At 41.2% G+C, this 18,387-nt stretch overlaps 1 protein-coding gene across 2 annotated transcripts; it reads right to left on the reverse strand.

Moving 5' to 3' along the window:
* Window positions 1-33: 33 nt before the first annotated feature.
* On the reverse strand, window positions 34-17,778 carry LOC142382220 (uncharacterized). 2 transcript variants are annotated; one of them, XM_075467847.1, is made up of 4 exons: window positions 17,502-17,778; window positions 4,338-4,706; window positions 3,485-3,976; window positions 34-316 (listed from the first exon to the last, which is right to left on the reverse strand). In XM_075467847.1, the coding sequence occupies exons 1-4, from the start codon at window positions 17,671-17,673 to the stop codon at window positions 66-68; spliced, it is 1,284 nt and encodes a 427-aa protein (XP_075323962.1). In that variant the 5' UTR covers window positions 17,674-17,778; the 3' UTR covers window positions 34-65. The 2 variants fall into 2 exon arrangements, with proteins under 2 accessions (XP_075323962.1, XP_075323954.1); XM_075467839.1 differs by lacking the exon at window positions 34-316 and having other exon boundaries at window positions 1,786-3,976.
* Between the last annotated feature and the right edge of the window lie 609 nt (window positions 17,779-18,387).

An 18,387-nucleotide genomic window follows, 5' to 3' on the forward strand; every position in this document is an offset into this window, starting at 1 on the left:
TCTGTGATGCTGCTGTAACATGTAAAACCCCCTGTGGTGATGAATAACGTCTTGCTGATTCATTATTAAAGTTTTAAAGATGCTTTACCTTTCGCGGTGTTACGGTGACTTTCTGACATGGAAGAGCTTTCTCCATCGTTACTGTGACGCCTCTTCTTTGGCCTCAGCTCTGCATTTCCAGTTGATTCACGCCCACTTCCTTCCTGATCTTGGCTCTGATCTTGGAGCTGGACATTTGTTGGTTCTGCTTCACTAAGGTCACTTTCCTCAAAAGATAGGGTCACCGTAAGGTTATCAGTCTCCTGCTTCTGGAGCTCTGGAAAGACAAAAGGTCACAAGGAAATGGTTATTTAGACCATCATTAAATAACAGAGACTGTAGTTATAAGTAATAAAAAGGGTTCCACAGATATGAGGGTGAAACTTAATGGTCCGACCGGCATTAATAAGCACACCGCTGCGTGCACAACGACCTCGATCGGTGTGCTATTAAGTTTGGCTCTCATTAGTCGAAAGAAATTCCGGCAAAATGGGAAAAAGTGGGAATATTTTGGATGCGAAAATGCATTGAAAAGCACTTTAGGAGGCCATTTTGAAAATGCCATAAAAGCTGTATTTTAAACAGGACCTTGATAAAAATGACATAACTTTCTTCATCACACCTGTCTTAGGAATTTTGGGCCTCAATGGGCAAATCGATTGAAAAGCTCTTCACAAGCCAAAAAAGCCAAAAACGTCCCTGTTTTGGAGGCCTCATAACTCAGCCATATGACATCACAGAGACCTCATTCAAAGTTTATATGTGACAGGAGACTCTCAACTTCAACTGAACTAAAGGGTTTGTTGATAGGTTGGGCAGTAGATTGGCACCCATCAAAATTTCTTCAGAAATTTTCTAGTTCCCTGTACTCCCTATATAGATCAGTGAGCAGTGCTGACCAAAAGGTGGGAACCTCCTTTCATCAGTGTTTCGTCTAGTTGGGCCCACGACACCTCAAGGAGGCTAGACAATGATCACTGGCGTCCAGAGTAACTCCCCTAATGCCAACCAACACTGCTCCTCACACCACAACAACCATCTTTTTTCTTTTTTTTTCACAACCACCAGCTACTCCAGCCTCTCAGCAACTGCAAATCAGTCACAGAATGGTGGGGATTCAAACCCTGGTTCGGGTAGGGGGTAATGAAAGTATAGAGGGTGCCAGAGGAGGAGGCATGACAAGAAACACTAGCAGATTCAGCAGACAAACTCACCTAAACAGTCTTACAATCACTAAACATTCCAGCAGAAACAAGGCCATTCAGGCCAACTCACCTAAAATGGCCACCTGGTTTCAAAAGGCTCACATGGGCCACACCCTCCATTTAAATATCCTGAATTTCTTCTTCGCTTCTTCCAAGAGTCTGTTTACCCTAAGTGCTCCCACTAATGGGAGCAGCTGCCATTGCTTCTTGTAATCAAAATCCACTGACTGGACTTTACTGCCTCATCTGACACTTCCTTCACTATTTTCCTCACACTCTGTCCACTTACACCCAGCTCCCTCAACAATGAGACAACACACTTTGCAACAAATCCTCTACATCCTCCTTCCACTGGACAGATTCTAACTTTCCATCCTCGCTGCTCTGCTTCTGCCCCAACTCCACATACCTAAGCTTTCTCCTTTCATATGCTTCCACACACCGAGGAAGATGAAATCATTTAAAAACGAAAAACAAATGTTCTCAAAAATGAGTTTATTAGGAGAAAACATTTTACAAAACCACGTTGTTTCTTTATCAATCTGTCAACCCTCAAACATTAAAAAGTTGATGTAATCACAAAATACAAGCAAATACAAACATAAGAAGAAACAATGAGCCCCGTTGGCACGGATCAAAACCTGAATGCAAGAGTTCACAATCCATTAATAACTTTACATGTAAAAACACAAAGCGAGACATCAGTAGTGTCAGAACCGTCTTGTAGACTGTAGCTGTCTATCCAAATGATCCATCCTATCAATCATGAGTGACAGGTTGGTCTTTTAAACCCTCCAGATAATTAAAGAGGACTTTTAAAGAAAAACTAACTGCACAGATATATTACATCTGATGCAGAGAAGCACTTCGATCACTTTTTTCTAAGAGACACATTTCACAACTTTGTGACCAACACTATGCAATTCAGTAGACAGAAATTTCACAAAGAGGCTATAAGCCAAACTTCAAGGCACTCAACAACATTCCCAGCCATCCCATCACTGCAACAGGTTCGCTTCCTGATGGTATTGTGAGAAGACAGAACGGCTCTAATCTTAACTACAATGATTGAAAACTTTAAACCAATTCTTACAAGTTGGGACACGGTGAGGAATCTAAATAAAAACTAAATAAAGTCAGTTTCAAATCATAAACCATTTTATTCAGAATAGAAAAAAACATGTATATCAAATCCTGACAATGAAACAGGAGCTGCACAGCTCGGTTTGTCTGCTCAAGTTAATGCCCCTGCTACCCGACCCCCGGAGAAGCGGTAGATGGATGGATGGATGGGTGAGCTATGTAATCATAAAACGTAAGACAAGTCGCTGTGGGACAAATGCTATTTAATGTGAATTTTAACTGGAGACCGGCTTTGAACAGCAGAAGATGAGCCAGCAGCAAACAACAAGGACAACATCATTTAACAGTTAATAACCAAAAGGAGACCGACACTCATTTGAATTTGGAGCTGACTCCACCAGGTTTTAGAGCAGACACAACTAAACTCTACAGTAGAGATCTTTTGTCATTTGGGTTAATGGGTTTTCAGAGTTTATCCAAGCCAGCCCATTGGTGGCATCCATTTGGCAACCTGTGTTCATCATGCACTTTGGCCCAGTGTTTGCACAGTTTGTATGATCAGGACGATTCCCCAAAACATGACCTATTTTTGTTTTGTAACACACAGTTTGTCTGATATCTTTTGTTGCCCCATCCCAACATTTGATGTTCTCTACAGTCTATTGTGAATAAAAGATTCGAATATGAGCTTCTTAAATCATATCATTCTGTTTTTATGCACATTTTACACAGCGTCCCAGCTGGAATTAGGTTATTCTTGGCATCCATTAAAGTCATTCACATCATTTCTTTACAGAGGTTTCAGGACTGCAATTTTTTACCTGTGTGAGTTCTCATGTGAAGCAGCAGATTATCACTCCAACTGAAACCTTTCCCACATGTTTTACAAACGTGAGGCTTCTCACCTGTGTGAACTTTTATGTGAGTGGTTAAGTTACTGCTGGTGCTGAAAACTTTCCCACATGTTTTACAAACGTGAGGCTTCTCACCTGTGTGAACTTTTATGTGAGTGGTTAAGTTACTGCTGGTGCTGAAAACTTTCCCACATGTTTTACAAGCGTGAGGCTTCTCACCTGTGTGAGTCCTCATGTGGACCAACAAAAGACTATTATACCTGAAAGCTTTCTTACATATTTCACAAGAATATGGTTTCTTACCTGTGTGCATTCCGTAATGGGCCCTCAACTCAGAGTAACTCATAAAGGCTTTTCCACAGCCTTCACATTTTACTGACTGGTCACCTGTGTCGGCATTAAACTGACTCTCATTGATCACATCGTTACTGGGATTTATGTTTCTCTCACGCCTCTCATGTGGCTTCAGCTTTGCATTTTGAGTTGATTCAGACTCTTCTTCTCTCAAGTTTTTTTCCATTTCTTGTCTCTCAGCTACAGAGGAGTTCTGAGAGAGGAGCTGGTCACTAGTTAGTTCAGTTTCCTCATAAGTAGGAGTCACCGATAAGATATCAGTCTCCTGTTTCAGTTCAAGCCACTCTTCCTCTTGAGAGGTGCAGCGTTCCTCCAGCTCTTCTTTAAACTGTGGCGGTTCTGGTTCCTGCTGGTCCAGACTGTAGTTGCTCTCGTGGTTAAAGAACTGCTGGTCAGTAAGAATCTCCTCCTTCTCCTCACAGACATATTGTTGTGAGAGGTCTGGGGGAAAAGGGACAAAACCAAAGGTTAATAACACGATGACAGATGAATCTAAGATCTGACGAGAAACATTTTAGTTTTGAAGTGTCGACAGTGTTCGACAGATATGTGGTGAACCGTAAAATATGCAAATGAGATATATATGAGACATATAAAACAACTGTATAGTTTTCCTACAAAAACGAGCCATACGGATTATTAATAAGGTTGATTAATATGCACATACTCCCCCACTGTTTATGAAATCACATGTTATGAAATTCCTGTCTGTTTTCTGTGATGCTGCTGTAACATGTAAAGCCCCCTGTGGTGATGAATAACGTCTTGCTGATTCATTATTAAAGTTTTAAAGATGCTTTACCTTTCGCGGTGTTACGGTGACTTTCTGACATGGAAGAGCTGTCTCCATCGTTACTGTGACGCCTCTTCTTTGGCCTCAGCTCTGCATTTCCAGTTGATTCACGTCCACTTCCTTCCTGATCTTGGCTCTGATCTTGGAGCTGGACATTTGTTGGTTCTGCTTCACTACGGTCACTTTCCTCATAAGTTAGGGTCACCGTAAAGTTATCAGTCTCCTGCTTCAGTAAGAGCTGCTGTTCCTCATGACTGGTGCAGACTTCCGCCGGTTCCTCTTTAATCTGTGGAGGTTCTGGTTCCTCCTGGTCCAGACTGGAGTCCTTCTCAAGGTTAACAGGAATCTCTTCCTCACAGAGATAATGCCGTGGGAGTTCTGGAAAGACAAAAGGTCACAAGGAAATGGTTATTTACAACATCACTAAATAACAAAGACTGTAGTTATAAGTAGTGATGCTCCGATCAGCATTTTTTGGACCGATCACCAAAATCATGATCTGCCGATTGCCGATCACGGAAGGAATCGGACATTTCCATGCCTTTCATCTAGCAGAGAGAGCACCATTTATAGAAGTTAAACCACCAGAGGTAGCTGGGGACATGTAGAACAAGAATCTGGTGGAGTTTGCAGAAAACAATTGTTTTTTTTATTTTCTATTAATATTTTAATCTGCCCATAAACATCATCCATTGGGTATGATTTCAACATCAGATTATTAAACAATGATGCAGTGGGATGACTTGAAAATCACCACAGAGGTAGCTGGGGACATGTAGAACAAGAATCAGTTGGCAGAGAACATTTTGATTTGGTTCGAAATGAAGTTTTCAAATCTGACTATGCAGAAATGAGTTTGATTCTGAATATGCTTCAATAATTTTGTTCTATCATTTTGTTTTAATCATTAAAAAGAATGTAGTAAAAAAACAACCAAGCAATGACAGGTGTATGTATTCCAACAAATGAAAAATCAACTTCGATATAGATTGCTGAGTTTACGGGGTGCACTTGAATGCACCATAAATCCCCTCACATGCTTTACCGTACAACGCGATGTAAACGGGCACTCGATTTTCAAGTGTAGCTAGCGCGACCGTGCCTCTCCGAAGCGTAGATGGCGTGACCGCAGTAAGTTTCACATCTTTCTGACACACTTTGAAGAAATTCCAGACAGGAGAGGTCATGTTGTCGAGATGCACTGTAGAGGTTGTGCCTGTTCGGTTCTGTACACACGTCACGTACCACATTAGAAAGTGATCGCTAGTAATTTACGTCACATGATCGGTTTTCTTGATCGGCATATTTTTCCGATCGCCGATCAGGCTATTTTTGGGCATTATCGGCCGATCATGATCGGCAGCCGATCGATCGGAGCATCACTAGTTATAAGTAATAAAAAGGGTTCCACAGACATGAGGGTGAAACTTTATGTGAATGAGACTAATTATTTAGGTGCACAGATACGAGAAAGTCTTAAGTTTTAACCCTCCTAACAGCAGAGATGCAACAATCAACTGGCTGGTGAGCAGAAACGTAGGTTTGTTAGCTTGTTTCAGATACATCAGATTTACATCATCTTTTAATTCTAAGGTGCCAAAACAATCATATGCTCCTGAGCAGGTGTTAAAACTCATGACATATCACACTGTGTCTTTATTTATGGAACAGAAACTAAGTGAACCCCTGATCCAGCAGCTTGCAGCAGCAAATTCAGCAGCAGTAAGTTGAAGTAATGGTTTCCTGTGTAACGTTATCAGTCTCTCACATGGTTGTGGAGGAATCTTGGCCCGCTCTTCTTTCCAACGCTGCTTCAGCTCATTGAGGTGTGCAGCATTGGTTCATGCTCAGATTATTTTACTTGCAATGGACATAAATGTTTAACATTTGGTCATGAAGATTAGAAATGGATCTAGATGTGATTTTAGAAGGTGATCCCACAGATTGAGCGTAGGAACATTACCCAGATGTTCAGGGTCCGTAAATAAAAGACAGCCTGAGAGGGAACTGGAACACAATCCAAAACAAACCATCACATTCTCCATGAGTTCAGTAACAGAGGCGATGTGTGAGAGGCACAGAGTGACGCTTTTAAACTTTATGTCTCTGCAGAAAATTCGGCCTCATGCTAGAACATTTTTGTATTTTTATTCTAAATTTCTCTAAATTTTTTCGTACGAAGTTCTCGTACAAACACACCAAGTCAGATTCAACAAACGCTCTAAACTTGGGAACAGTGTGTAAACGACCTACGTAAATGATGAATGCCACCCGTGCGTATTTAAGTGCACGAGGATAGTAAATTTGCACACTCCACGGCCAAAATAATACCATTTCAGTCTACGCTTCCTTTCTCCTGTGCAAGGAAGTGTTGATCCATGAGTGGCATCAAAGCGCAAAAAAGAACAAGAAAAAGGTTGCTCTCGCTTCAAAGCTCATAGCTGAAATTCTGTAAATGTGAGCTCTTTAGTAGTTACATTGGCTGAAAGAGGACACTTTTCCTACTTTTTAAGGTATAATTTGTTTCTGTCAGTTAAACTGTATGAAAGTTAGAGGAATTTGTTTGAAAAAACTGAAAAAGTTGAAACTTATCAGCGCGCACTACTGAATGTCTCATTTATAAAAATCAAGGAGCAAAATGTTCATGTTTTTTAAACTGTCATATTTCAAAATAGGCTGAAGATTTGAAAAAGCTGAAACAATTGGTAATAGCTGAATGTCTTCTGACCCATTTAAAGTTTGAATGGTGTCTCTAGCTGAAAGCATGCAAAAGTAGTTAGGTTGGAAAGAGGGGGATGATTTGGAAGAGCTGAAAGCAGTTTCCATTAATTTAAATGACGGGAAAATTTGAATAAAAGTTTAATATCTTAAAAAGTGTAACAGTTAGAAACACCAAAAATGATAGCAGGAATCTTCTGAAAGAGCTGAACGTTTTGATACCAAAACTGTAGAAATAGCTGAAAGTATGCAGGAGTAGTTAGGTGCCAAAAACTGGCAGAATGATAAGAACTAGAAAAAGCTTTTCCTGCGAAACAGCTGTGAGAACGCTTTTGAGCTGAATGGGGATAGCTGACTATGCTATCAGCCGGCCTGAAGCTGATTTAGCTTAAGCTATAAACTCTGTAAATATATAACTTTAGCAACATTTGAAACATTTTCAGGCGAGAAAGTAGTTGTAAAGATCCCCAACGTGTTGAAAATCTGACAAAATACCGGCTATATACAATTTTTTTCCCACGAATTCGGCGCTACTAAAGCTTGTGAGTAACGCACTTCCGGTTATTTTCACAAAATAAAATACCCGTTGCCTTTTATCATAGGGAAAGCCATTACCATACAATTGGTGCTTTTGTTTTGAAAACAGGAAGTGAACCTACCCTCATTGTAGCTGGCTTGAAACTGCCGTTTTGACAGGAAATGACGATCTGCGACGTGCATCTTGGGTAGTTTGAGTATGACAAGTAACCTCATGATGCATACTGAACATTTCTGGGAATCTAGTATGGATCCGGGAACTTCTCGCTTACTCAAACTCGCATACTAACTCAAAAAGTTAGTAGGAGTAGTAGGAGAAGTATGCGGTTTCGAACACAGCCTGAGTGTACTGACGCTCTGATTCACTCACCGTGTGCTTCGTTCACTGAGTGTACTGACGCTCTGATCCACTCGCCGTGTGTTTCGTTCACTGAGCGTACTGACGCTCTGATTCACTCGCCGTGTGTTTCGTTCACTGAGTGTACTGACGCTCTAATTCACTCACCGTGTGTTTCGTTCACTGAGTGTACTGACGCTCTGATTCACTCACCGTGTGTTTCGTTCACTGACGCTCTAATTCACTCGCCGTGTGCTTCGTTCACTGAGTGTACTGACGCTCTAATTCACTCGCCATGTGTTTCGTTCACTGAGTGTACTGACGCTCTAATTCACTCGCCGTGTGCTTCGTTCACTGAGTGTACTGACGCTCTGATTCACTCACCGTGTGTTTCGTTCACTGAGTGTACTGACGCTCTGATTCACTCACCGTGTGCTTCGTTCACTGAGCGTACTGACGCTCTGATTCACTCACCGTGTGCTTCGTTCACTGAGCGTACTGACGCTCTGATTCACTCACCGTGTGCTTCGTTCACTGAGCGTACTGACGCTCTGATTCACTCACCGTGTGCTTCGTTCACTGAGCGTACTGACGCTCTGATTCACTCACCGTGTGCTTCGTTCACTGAGCGTACTGACGCTCTGATTCACTCACCGTGTGCTTCGTTCACTGAGTGTACTGACGCTCTGATTCACTCACCGTGTGCTTCGTTCACTGAGTGTACTGACGCTCTAATTCACTCGCCGTGTGTTTCGTTCACTGAGTGTACTGACGCTCTAATTCACTCGCCGTGTGCTTCGTTCACTGAGTGTACTGACGCTCTAATTCACTCGCCGTGTGCTTCGTTCACTGAGTGTACTGACGCTCTAATTCACTCGCCATGTGTTTCGTTCACTGAGTGTACTGACGCTCTAATTCACTCGCCGTGTGCTTCGTTCACTGAGTGTACTGACGCTCTGATTCACTCACCGTGTGTTTCGTTCACTGAGTGTACTGACGCTCTGATTCACTCACCGTGCGCTTCGTTCACTGAGCGTACCAACGCTGTGATTCACTCGCCGTGTGCTTCGTTCACTGAGCGTACTGACGCTCTGATTCACTCGCCGTGTGCTTCGTTCACTGAGCGTACTGACGCTCTGATTCACTCGCCGTGTGCTTCGTTCACTGAGTGTACTGACGCTCTGATCTACTCACCGTGCGCTTCGTTCACTGAGTGTACTGACGCTCTGATTCACTCGCCGTGCGCTTCGTTCACTGAGTGTACTGACGCTCTGATTCACTCACCGTGTGCTTCGTTCACTGAGTGTACTGACGCTCTGATTCACTCGCCGTGCGCTTCGTTCACTGAGTGTACTGACGCTCTGATTCACTCGCCGTGCGCTTCGTTCACTGAGTGTACTGACGCTCTGATTCACTCGCCGTGTGCTTCGTTCACTGAGCGTACTGACGCTCTGATTCACTCGCCGTGTGCTTCGTTCACTGAGCGTACTAACGCTCTGATTCACTCGCCGTGCGCTTCGTTCACTGAGTGTACTGACGCTCTGATTCACTCGCCGTGTGCTTCGTTCACTGAGCGTACCAACGCTGTGATTCACATTCGCGCTGCCACCCAGAGAACTGTTGCTGAGGACGTGATTTTACGTCTTCTCTGCCACTAATTATGATGATCCTGTTTGGATTCAATTTGTTGTATGAATGTGTCTTTGTTCTATTTTTATTTATTTATTTTAGTTTCTTGACTTTTTGTTTTGCACTACAGTTAAGCCATTTATTTTCTTTTTGGTTGCACATTTAAGTTGATATTTTCTTATGAACGTACAGTTTTTTTAAGAGTTTTCTTGTAAAGATCTTGTAGAGATCTTCATTTTGCTCTTAATTTAATATATCATTTTGCACTCAAAGTTGTAGGTTAGTTCATACTTATTTTTTGTATTATGTTATTTGTAATGCGATTTATATTTCCTATAATAAACCCAACATTTAGTTACTTTTTATTTATTAATTTTAGTACCAATTTATTTTTACAAACGTGGTTGTCAAAGCAACACAGCCGCAACACTCTCGTCTCCCGGTGTTCTGTCGATTTGTGCTACTTCGTCGAGAAATGCTACCACCGTAAAAACCGATAGGCGTGTCTATTGATTACAGCTACCCTATCAAAAAAATGCTACTTTATGGTTTTCTATCTCTGTATATCAAATAAAGTCATAAAGTAAGTGTTTTGGTAATTATTAGCCTGGCTGACGCGTCCACATCTCCATGAGATGGTGGTCTGCGAACTAGGTGTGCATTTTCTCGTATTTGAGGCGTGGTTTACGAATGCCTAGAGCCGTTTATCAGGCGCTATGAATGTCTATCAAATGGCGTCTGGTTCTTCCCATGCTGCTTTGCGCGCGATTCATAGCCAATTGTATCACTTATACCAGATGACGTATGTAGAGCAACAGGAAGAAGAAGAAAAAAAAGTCAAATAAAAGCAAACTTGCGTTCTAAGCTACTTAAAACACTTTCTAAAGCTGCATCGAACGGTAACGTTGTGTCCGCTGCTATGTTGGATTAACACCCTACAAGCTTCGGTTCCGCGCATAGACATCGTCTTGCTGCCCCCCCGTTCTGTGATTGGTTCCCTAACTCAGGCAAAAATAAGGACGGTGGTTTCCAGGCTGCCTTTGCAGTGTGAATGAAATCGCGCGCAAAGCAGCATGGGAATTCCCAGCCTAGGTAATTATAAAACATGTAATGAAATTGACTTATTTAAGAGGGTAGCATATTTTGATAGTCCAATAACACCCTGTCAAATAATGCTCCCCTTCTCAATGCATTCATGACAATGATGGAGCAGAGTCACCTAAATAAATAATACAATACAAATAAAATACATTCTTGTAAGACGACTTATCACCTCACTGCTACTGTAGGATGAATGGCAGCATGTTCATAACATTTTCTAATCAATATTTAAGAGGGTAGCACATTTTGATAATCCAATAACGCGCTGTCAAATAATGCTACCCCTGTTCTCAATGCATTCATGACAATGATGGAGCAGAGTCGCCTAAATAAAGACAGAAGTGTCCCAAATACAAAAATCAAATGGTGAACGACACCCCATTTGTGCATGTTAAAGGGACACTATGTAATTTCTTCCCCCATCTAGTGGTGCAATTTTATTTTGCAAAGTTGAATGAATTTGCTCTCTAGCGCCTCACGTTTTCAAATGTGCGCTGCAACTTCTTGAACTACGGCAAGCGGAATGTGTCAAGATTCAAGAAGCTATAGCTTCAGACTCAAGGTCCATACAAACAAAAAGAAATCAAGACACACAGTAAAAAGGATTACATAACACACATACAACAACACTATGAATACAGATGACAGATAACATGTCAGATAACATAAGTTGACATAGCCTTTGGTGTGTAAACAATGCAATTAGTCATATTCCGGGAGTTACCGGAAGTGACGTCGACGCAGCGTTAGCATTAGCCTGTGTTAGCAATAGAAGCATTAGCAGCGGTAAATAAACTCCCGATAAACTTACAAACTTTCTAATGCCTCGTTTTGTGAGCTAAGAGCCTATGTGTACTACGGCAGAAGTTTGGTAACAATCAGTGCATTATTAGTGGGATAATTTACGAGATAAAATCTATTTAGCTTTTTTTTTTTTAAACTTTATTAGTAAATCAACAAAATAACAGTTTACAAATGTGAGCATAACGCCAAAAAGAAGATCTCCAGGGGGAGCATAGGAATAATAATAAAAAGAAGAAGATGATGCACTTACAAAAAGAAAGCTAATGAACACAAAGACATATGTGCCAAGGAATAAAATCTATTAGCATTAGCGGCTGTAATAAGCCATTTGGCGGAAATGACGTCACAATGACGTCATTTCTGCTTGTAGGCCTGGTGGGGAAATCGCGATTCGAAGTGCTTTATGTCCCTCTCGGCACTTCGTCATTTTTCATAGACCGGAAGGACATGGCAGTCTCCATAGAGCTTACCTGCTCTATGTAGATACAGACAAGTTATTCTTCACTCAGGAGGATAAGTGAGATTTTTGACAGAGATCATTTTACACCAATGAGAACTAACTTATGAATGAATATGTTGATTTGAGCTAATAAATTACTTAATTTATTACATAGTGTCCCTTTAAGCTAACTGCTTGTTAATAACTATAAGTGTTTTATTACTTAGCATGTCTTCCAAAAGAGAAAAACAATCAGACGCAGGGTAGCAAAACATCAACACCGAACTCATTAAGAATTGTTTTCGCACTCATCTCTGTACAAATCTGAACATTCAAATTGCACTACTGTTATACTTGCACTACTCCAAATCCACTGCATACCATAATTTTAGTCATAGAATACATCAAGGACCTTTACATTTACTTGCACATATATATTTCCACATAAACATATTTATTTTACTTACTTCTGCATATGCCACTTTACTTCTGATGTCAATATCAGAGACTTTGTGTATAAATTGTGTGTGTGTGTGTGTGTATATATATATTCACATTGTGCTGTCACTCTGTTTACCGGTTCCCATAGTTTATCTCTGCCTTGTATTAAAGTGTTAAGTTGAATGCACTGGTGTAGTCCAGGGTATACGCGGGTATACGGCGTATACCTACTTATTTGTCAGTCAGCATTGCGTATACCCACTTCTAAATCCCCTCTGATGCGCCCAGTAGTACTCGCTGCCAGTGCCTTCATTGTTTACACCGGTTAACTGTAGGCATGAAGACTGATGGGATAATCAGAGGCAGAGTGGGGCGGGAGATGTGGTGGCCACCTTTGGAACCTGATTGGACACCTCAGGTGCCAGTGCCACTCCAGTTGATTGACAGGTCACTTGCGCGGCGCGAATGAGAAATGTGCCGTCTTTCAAATGAGTGGCAGGCGTCAAGACGTGTTGTGTTGAATCTACTGTTGGATTTAATCTACTTTGGTGGAATACATCATTTTGAGGTAAGTTTTAAGGTAATTTCCAAATGATTCATTGTTTTTAAACTACTCGCAATATGACTGCACATTTAGAGAAGATATTTGTTTGCCAATTGTTACACTGTAGGAGTTAGCTAAAGTTATCAAAGGCAAACGTAATGTTAGCTTGAAGCTATGTAGCACTATACAGTGGTACCTTGAATTATGAGTGTCCCGACATACGAGTTTTTTTAGTTATGACCTGAGCCGTCATTTTGTCGATTTTTGCTTTGATTTGCGAGCAGAAATTTCAGTTAGGAGTTATGAAGCTTCAGGAACACCGCCGCTAGTTGGCTTGGTGAGTGAACGCGGCCAGCATCCCGCGTCTCACTCGTTCACTTCACTTTGTTACCTGAAGCATCTCTTGTGTTTTGCGCTCGCGTTTGTGCAGTTGCTTAGCAAAACGTTCAAAGTTCATTAACAATAAACACCCAGAAGGAAAAGCGTGGCAAATAAGCCAAATGTCAGTGAAGATGATAAGTTCCTTTTTTTTTTTTTTTTTTGTTAAAGTTACAAACCTCCGCCAGCATCTGCAAGTCCAAGCATCTGATCTCCAAGATAAATACATTTTATAAAACCAGTATATTTCTTTACATTCTCTTTTATTATATCTTATTATGTTCTTCTAAAATGTTTATTATTTATTAATAAATTTAATCCGTAACAAAAGAAATTGGGGAGGTTTTTTTGGGGACATGGAACGGATTAATGACATTTCCATTAATTTCAATGGTGAATATTGATTTGACTACGAGCTATTTGACTTATGAGCTCTGTCACGGAACCAATTAAACTCGTAACTCCACGTACCACTGTGTTGTAAACTGTAACAAATGCCCAAAGATTATATTAATGTCCATGAATCTTGTTTGTTATTATAAAGGTCTAAAAGTATAACTTTAGCCAAGCTACTTCACCTGACTAACCTACATGATCTGGTTTAATTTCATAGCAGCTAGGCTGGTAATTTATTTTAAAGTAAATAAAAGCACAAGAATGGAGACAAATAGTTTAAGATTAACACAATATGGAGGTTTAACCAGGCTGTCTTATTTTGTGTAGGGACAGATAACGATGAAGAGAAAGATAAATATTGCAGACTTCTTTATAAAGAAGCACAAATCAGACGCAGATCAGGCTCAGACAGACCCAGATCAGGCTCAGACAGACGCAGATCAGGCTCAGACAGACCCAGATCAGGCCCAGACAGACCCAGATCAGGCTCAGACAGACCCAGATCAGGCTCAGACAGACCCAGATCAGGCCCAGACAGACCCCAGCCTGGAAACTAGCAGCCCAGGCAGCTCCCAACCTGAAGCTAGCCAGGCAAGTCAGTGTGGGCAGATACAAGGAGCCAGGCTACCACCACCAGGTCAGAGTATTCAAAGGCAGCTAAATGCATCTCCAGTTTAGAAAAGTGTAGCCTCACTTTGCCCAGATTGTTAATGTAAAGACCCGTATGTCCTGCTGATAAATAATAATAATTTTTGTTGTTTTTCTGTAGACATCAATAGTGACTGGCCAGACCTGTGGAGTGCCAAACAAAAAGAGGAATTTAAATCCAAGAACCCCTGGTTGGGATCCAAAAACAAAAAATTGGGTAAGCGTAGGTAGATTGCTAGTTTGGGTAACTACACAGAGAAATATTGTGTGTGTGTGTCCTTGAATGTATGTGGGAGAAAAGGAGCATGCACACATACAGCTGTGGGCTGTAACTGTATTTACATTGTTTGTTTTTGCTTCACAGGATGTCTGGTCTGTAGCAGTGTAAATTCCATTGGGATGAACAAGGAGCAGGGTGTAGCACTCTCATAAGAGTGGATGAACTTTAAAATACAGGTTTCTGGCCAGGGAAATAGGACAACAAGTCTGTCAGTCTTGAGAAATAAGGTGAGGAAACATGTTTTGTCCATGGCCCACACTCAGGCTGTGAAGGTGGCAAAGCAACAGAAAGAAGCTGCCATTGAGAATGCGATGGAGACTATGACTGAGTCCTACATGAAGGAAACTGAAGCTGTGTTTCGAACAGCCTACCATCTGGCCAAGAAGAACAAACCATTTTCTGACCATGAGAGCCTCATTGAGTTTCAGGAACTGAATGGTGTAAAAATGGGCTCAATACTTCATTCACGTTACAGTGCAACACAAATAATACAACATGTTGCTAGTGAGATGCAGAGCAAAATTGTCAGTAGCATTATATCATCATCCAGTAAGTTAGCGGTCCTAATTGACGAGGCATCTTCTTTAAGTCACAAAGCTGTCATGACAGTTTCTATTAAAGCATCAATTCAACAAGAAAGCCCTGAGTTCATATTCCTGGAACTTGTTGAACTGGAAAATCAGAGCGCAGATGGCATAGTGCAAGCGTTACTCACTTGTTTAGCAAATGCTGGCTTTACAGAAGAATGGCTTCATGAAAACTGGGTAACATTTGTGTCTGATGGAGCCAGTGTCATGTTTGGAAAAAAGTCAGGAGTAGCAACCAGGCTGATCTCAAGAGTCCCAAAGCTTTTTGTATGGCACTGTATGAACCATAGACTTGAACTCGCTGTGTCGGATGCAGTTGATGAGGTAAACTCTGTCAGTCACTTTAAAACTTTTATCCAGAAGCTATACTCTCTGTATAGCATGTCCAATAAAAATGAACGTGAACTTAAAAATGCAGCAGCTGAAGTAGGCTCACAACTTCTTCGCATTGGCAGAATCTTGGATGTACGCTGGGTGGCCAGTAGCTCTCGCACTGTTCGTGCTGTTTGGACATCCCTGGGAGCTCTTGTGCAGCATTTTAAAAATGCTTGTTGTGATGAGATGAGGTCCACCAAAGAGAGGCAAATGTACAGAGGTTTGCTAAACCGTGTTCAAAGTCCAGAATTTATTTGTGACCTTGGGCTCATGTATGACACTCTCCATGAACTAAGTCTCTTGTCTCAGGAGCTTCAGTCTCGTTCTGTAACTCTCCTCAGAGCAGAGCATCTGCTAAAACGCACAATCAGAGTGATCCAGTCATTCAAAGAGATTCCAGGTGAGAAATATAGGGAGGCTTTAGAAGCAAAACAGAGCGGGGAGTTTCGTTCTATAGCCCTGAAAACAAATGCAAAGCTGAAGTCTATCAATCCAGGCCAGTTCTTACAAAGCCTCGCAAACAATTTGGAGAAACGCTTGTCTTTTGAAGATGAGACCATCACGGACCTCAGCATCTTAGATCAGAGTAAGTGGCCATCAAAGCCCAGCATTCGCCATGGTGAAGAACAAGTTAAGCGACTGTGCAAGCGATATAACTTGTGCACAGACCAAGCCCTGAATGGGATGCGGGACCTACTGGAAGAGCCCAGTTGTGAGCCCAAGAACCTAAAACCACTCGTTAACTGCATGAAAACATTCCCTGTCAGTACAGCAGAGTGTTAGAGAAACTTTAGCCTTATGAATATTATAAGCTCAGACAAGAGGACTGGCCTTCTTATCTCAAACATATCAAACTTGATGATGATTAGTATTAATGGCCCACCTACTTCCAAGTTTGATCCTAGAAAGTACACAAGGACCTGGTTGAACAGCCACCGTGGTGCCTCTTCTGTGCGTTCTAGACAGTGCAGCATGAAAACTCCTGCAGAAAGCAAATCTGTCTGGAATATTCTGTAGTCTGAGGTTAGAAACCCAGTACTGGGTTGAGAGTATGATACTGTTGATGTGTTGTAAATTCATATATTTTTGTAAATTGTTAACATTGTTTTGTTGAATGATTTAAAATAACATGTTCAAAGCATTCATCCAAAAAAATATATATTCGTAGTGATATTATATTGATATTTGTAGTCTCTGACAAAGTATGCTAGAATTGTGTTCATCTATTGAAAAGTAAATATTTTGTTTCAATTTTACGACGGTGCACTTTTGAGTTTATCTGATTGGTTTTGATGTTTGGAAGGGAATGATTTTTTTATTTTATTTAAGGTGAAATATGAACAAGGATGCATTGTCAACTTTTATTTAAATGAATGCTGAAAATTACCTGAAACACCATGTTTTCCTCATGTTGAATATATTTTACATTCATTCAGGCTGCTTGTGTGACCAGAAACACCTACAAACTGCCCCTGATCAAGTCATGATCATTTTGTATCAGTGAGTAAATACTACTGACAGATTTTTGGGTAAACTAAATAGACTTTAGTCTTACACGTCTAAAACAGTGCATTTTCTGGACTTCTTAAAAAAATGGGCAAAATTGAGAGTATACCCACTTCTCCAGGGACCACTACACCACTGGTTGAATGCTACCGCTGCGCTGCACTATTGAGTTTGAGAGAAACGTCATTTCAAGACTGTGTATGTTCTGTACGTATACAGATCTCACAATAAAGTTGACTTTTGATTATGGGCGTGAAAACGAAACGCATTAGCAAAACCACCAAGTAGCAATTCTCGACAGGTAGCAGAAATCGACTGAACTCCGGTCCCGGAAGCCGTGAATCAGTTCAAGCATTTTATCTAAAAGAGCTGCTGTGCCCATCACTACCAACAATAACATCCAGCTTTATGCGTGGAGACTGCAGCCCTGTTCCTCCACACAGCCTTACTTACCCACTCTGTGGAGCTTTATTTGCGGTTTCCAGCTGATATCCAGCAGTCTGCGCTGACGGCCGATCTCTTCCTCGTACTGGACGATGGTTTTCTCAAACTCTGAGAATATTTCTTCGGCGGCAGCAGTTAGTCGCTGGCTGATAAACTCTCTCAGATGCTGAACTGAAGACATTGTTGCTGCACACACTCAGATATTCAGCTCAGACACGCTAACACACCGTCCAGCAGCTGAGTCCCACACAGAGAAAACTGGCGGCCGGCTGCGGTGTTTGTTTCCGGTGTCACACGGTGGAGTTCCGGCAGAGGAAACGGACCAGTTTAACGTTCCGCCTGTTTTACAGCAAAATAAATAGAGCTGCAGGAAGTATTCATGGAAATGAAAAGAGATAAAGAACTAATATTTTTAACATTGTGACTTCAGTTGAAATTAATTAACAGTTAGTCTTTCTGCAAGTTCTGCCGAACTCGAAATGAATACATGAGCATAACTTTATTGGGGTTTATAAGGGCAGCTGGACTTCTTCCTGGATCTTGAAGACAATTAAAAATATAAATAGTCTTGTAGACCATGAATAGGTGAGAATGACTGAAATAACACGGATCCTGGTCAGGGTGACTGTCTGCTATTCGGCTGATACTCTCCACCATGTAGTTTAGGACTGAAGAAGCCTTTCAGATGAGAGAGGAAACGTCTTCAAGAACAAATACAGCTGTCATTATTCAAGCTCTGGGGATTACCATGAGCTGGATGACTGGGACTTTACCACCAATTTTACACCCTACATAATACTCCTATGGAACAAAAGAAACGTAATGATCAATAAAAAAATTTAAAAAAGTAAAATCTAATTTATTCTTAAAAATGGATAATATGCAAGTTTGTTTA

This window comes from Odontesthes bonariensis, chromosome 1 (assembly GCF_027942865.1).
Source record: "Odontesthes bonariensis isolate fOdoBon6 chromosome 1, fOdoBon6.hap1, whole genome shotgun sequence".
NCBI lineage: Eukaryota > Metazoa > Chordata > Actinopteri > Atheriniformes > Atherinopsidae > Odontesthes > Odontesthes bonariensis.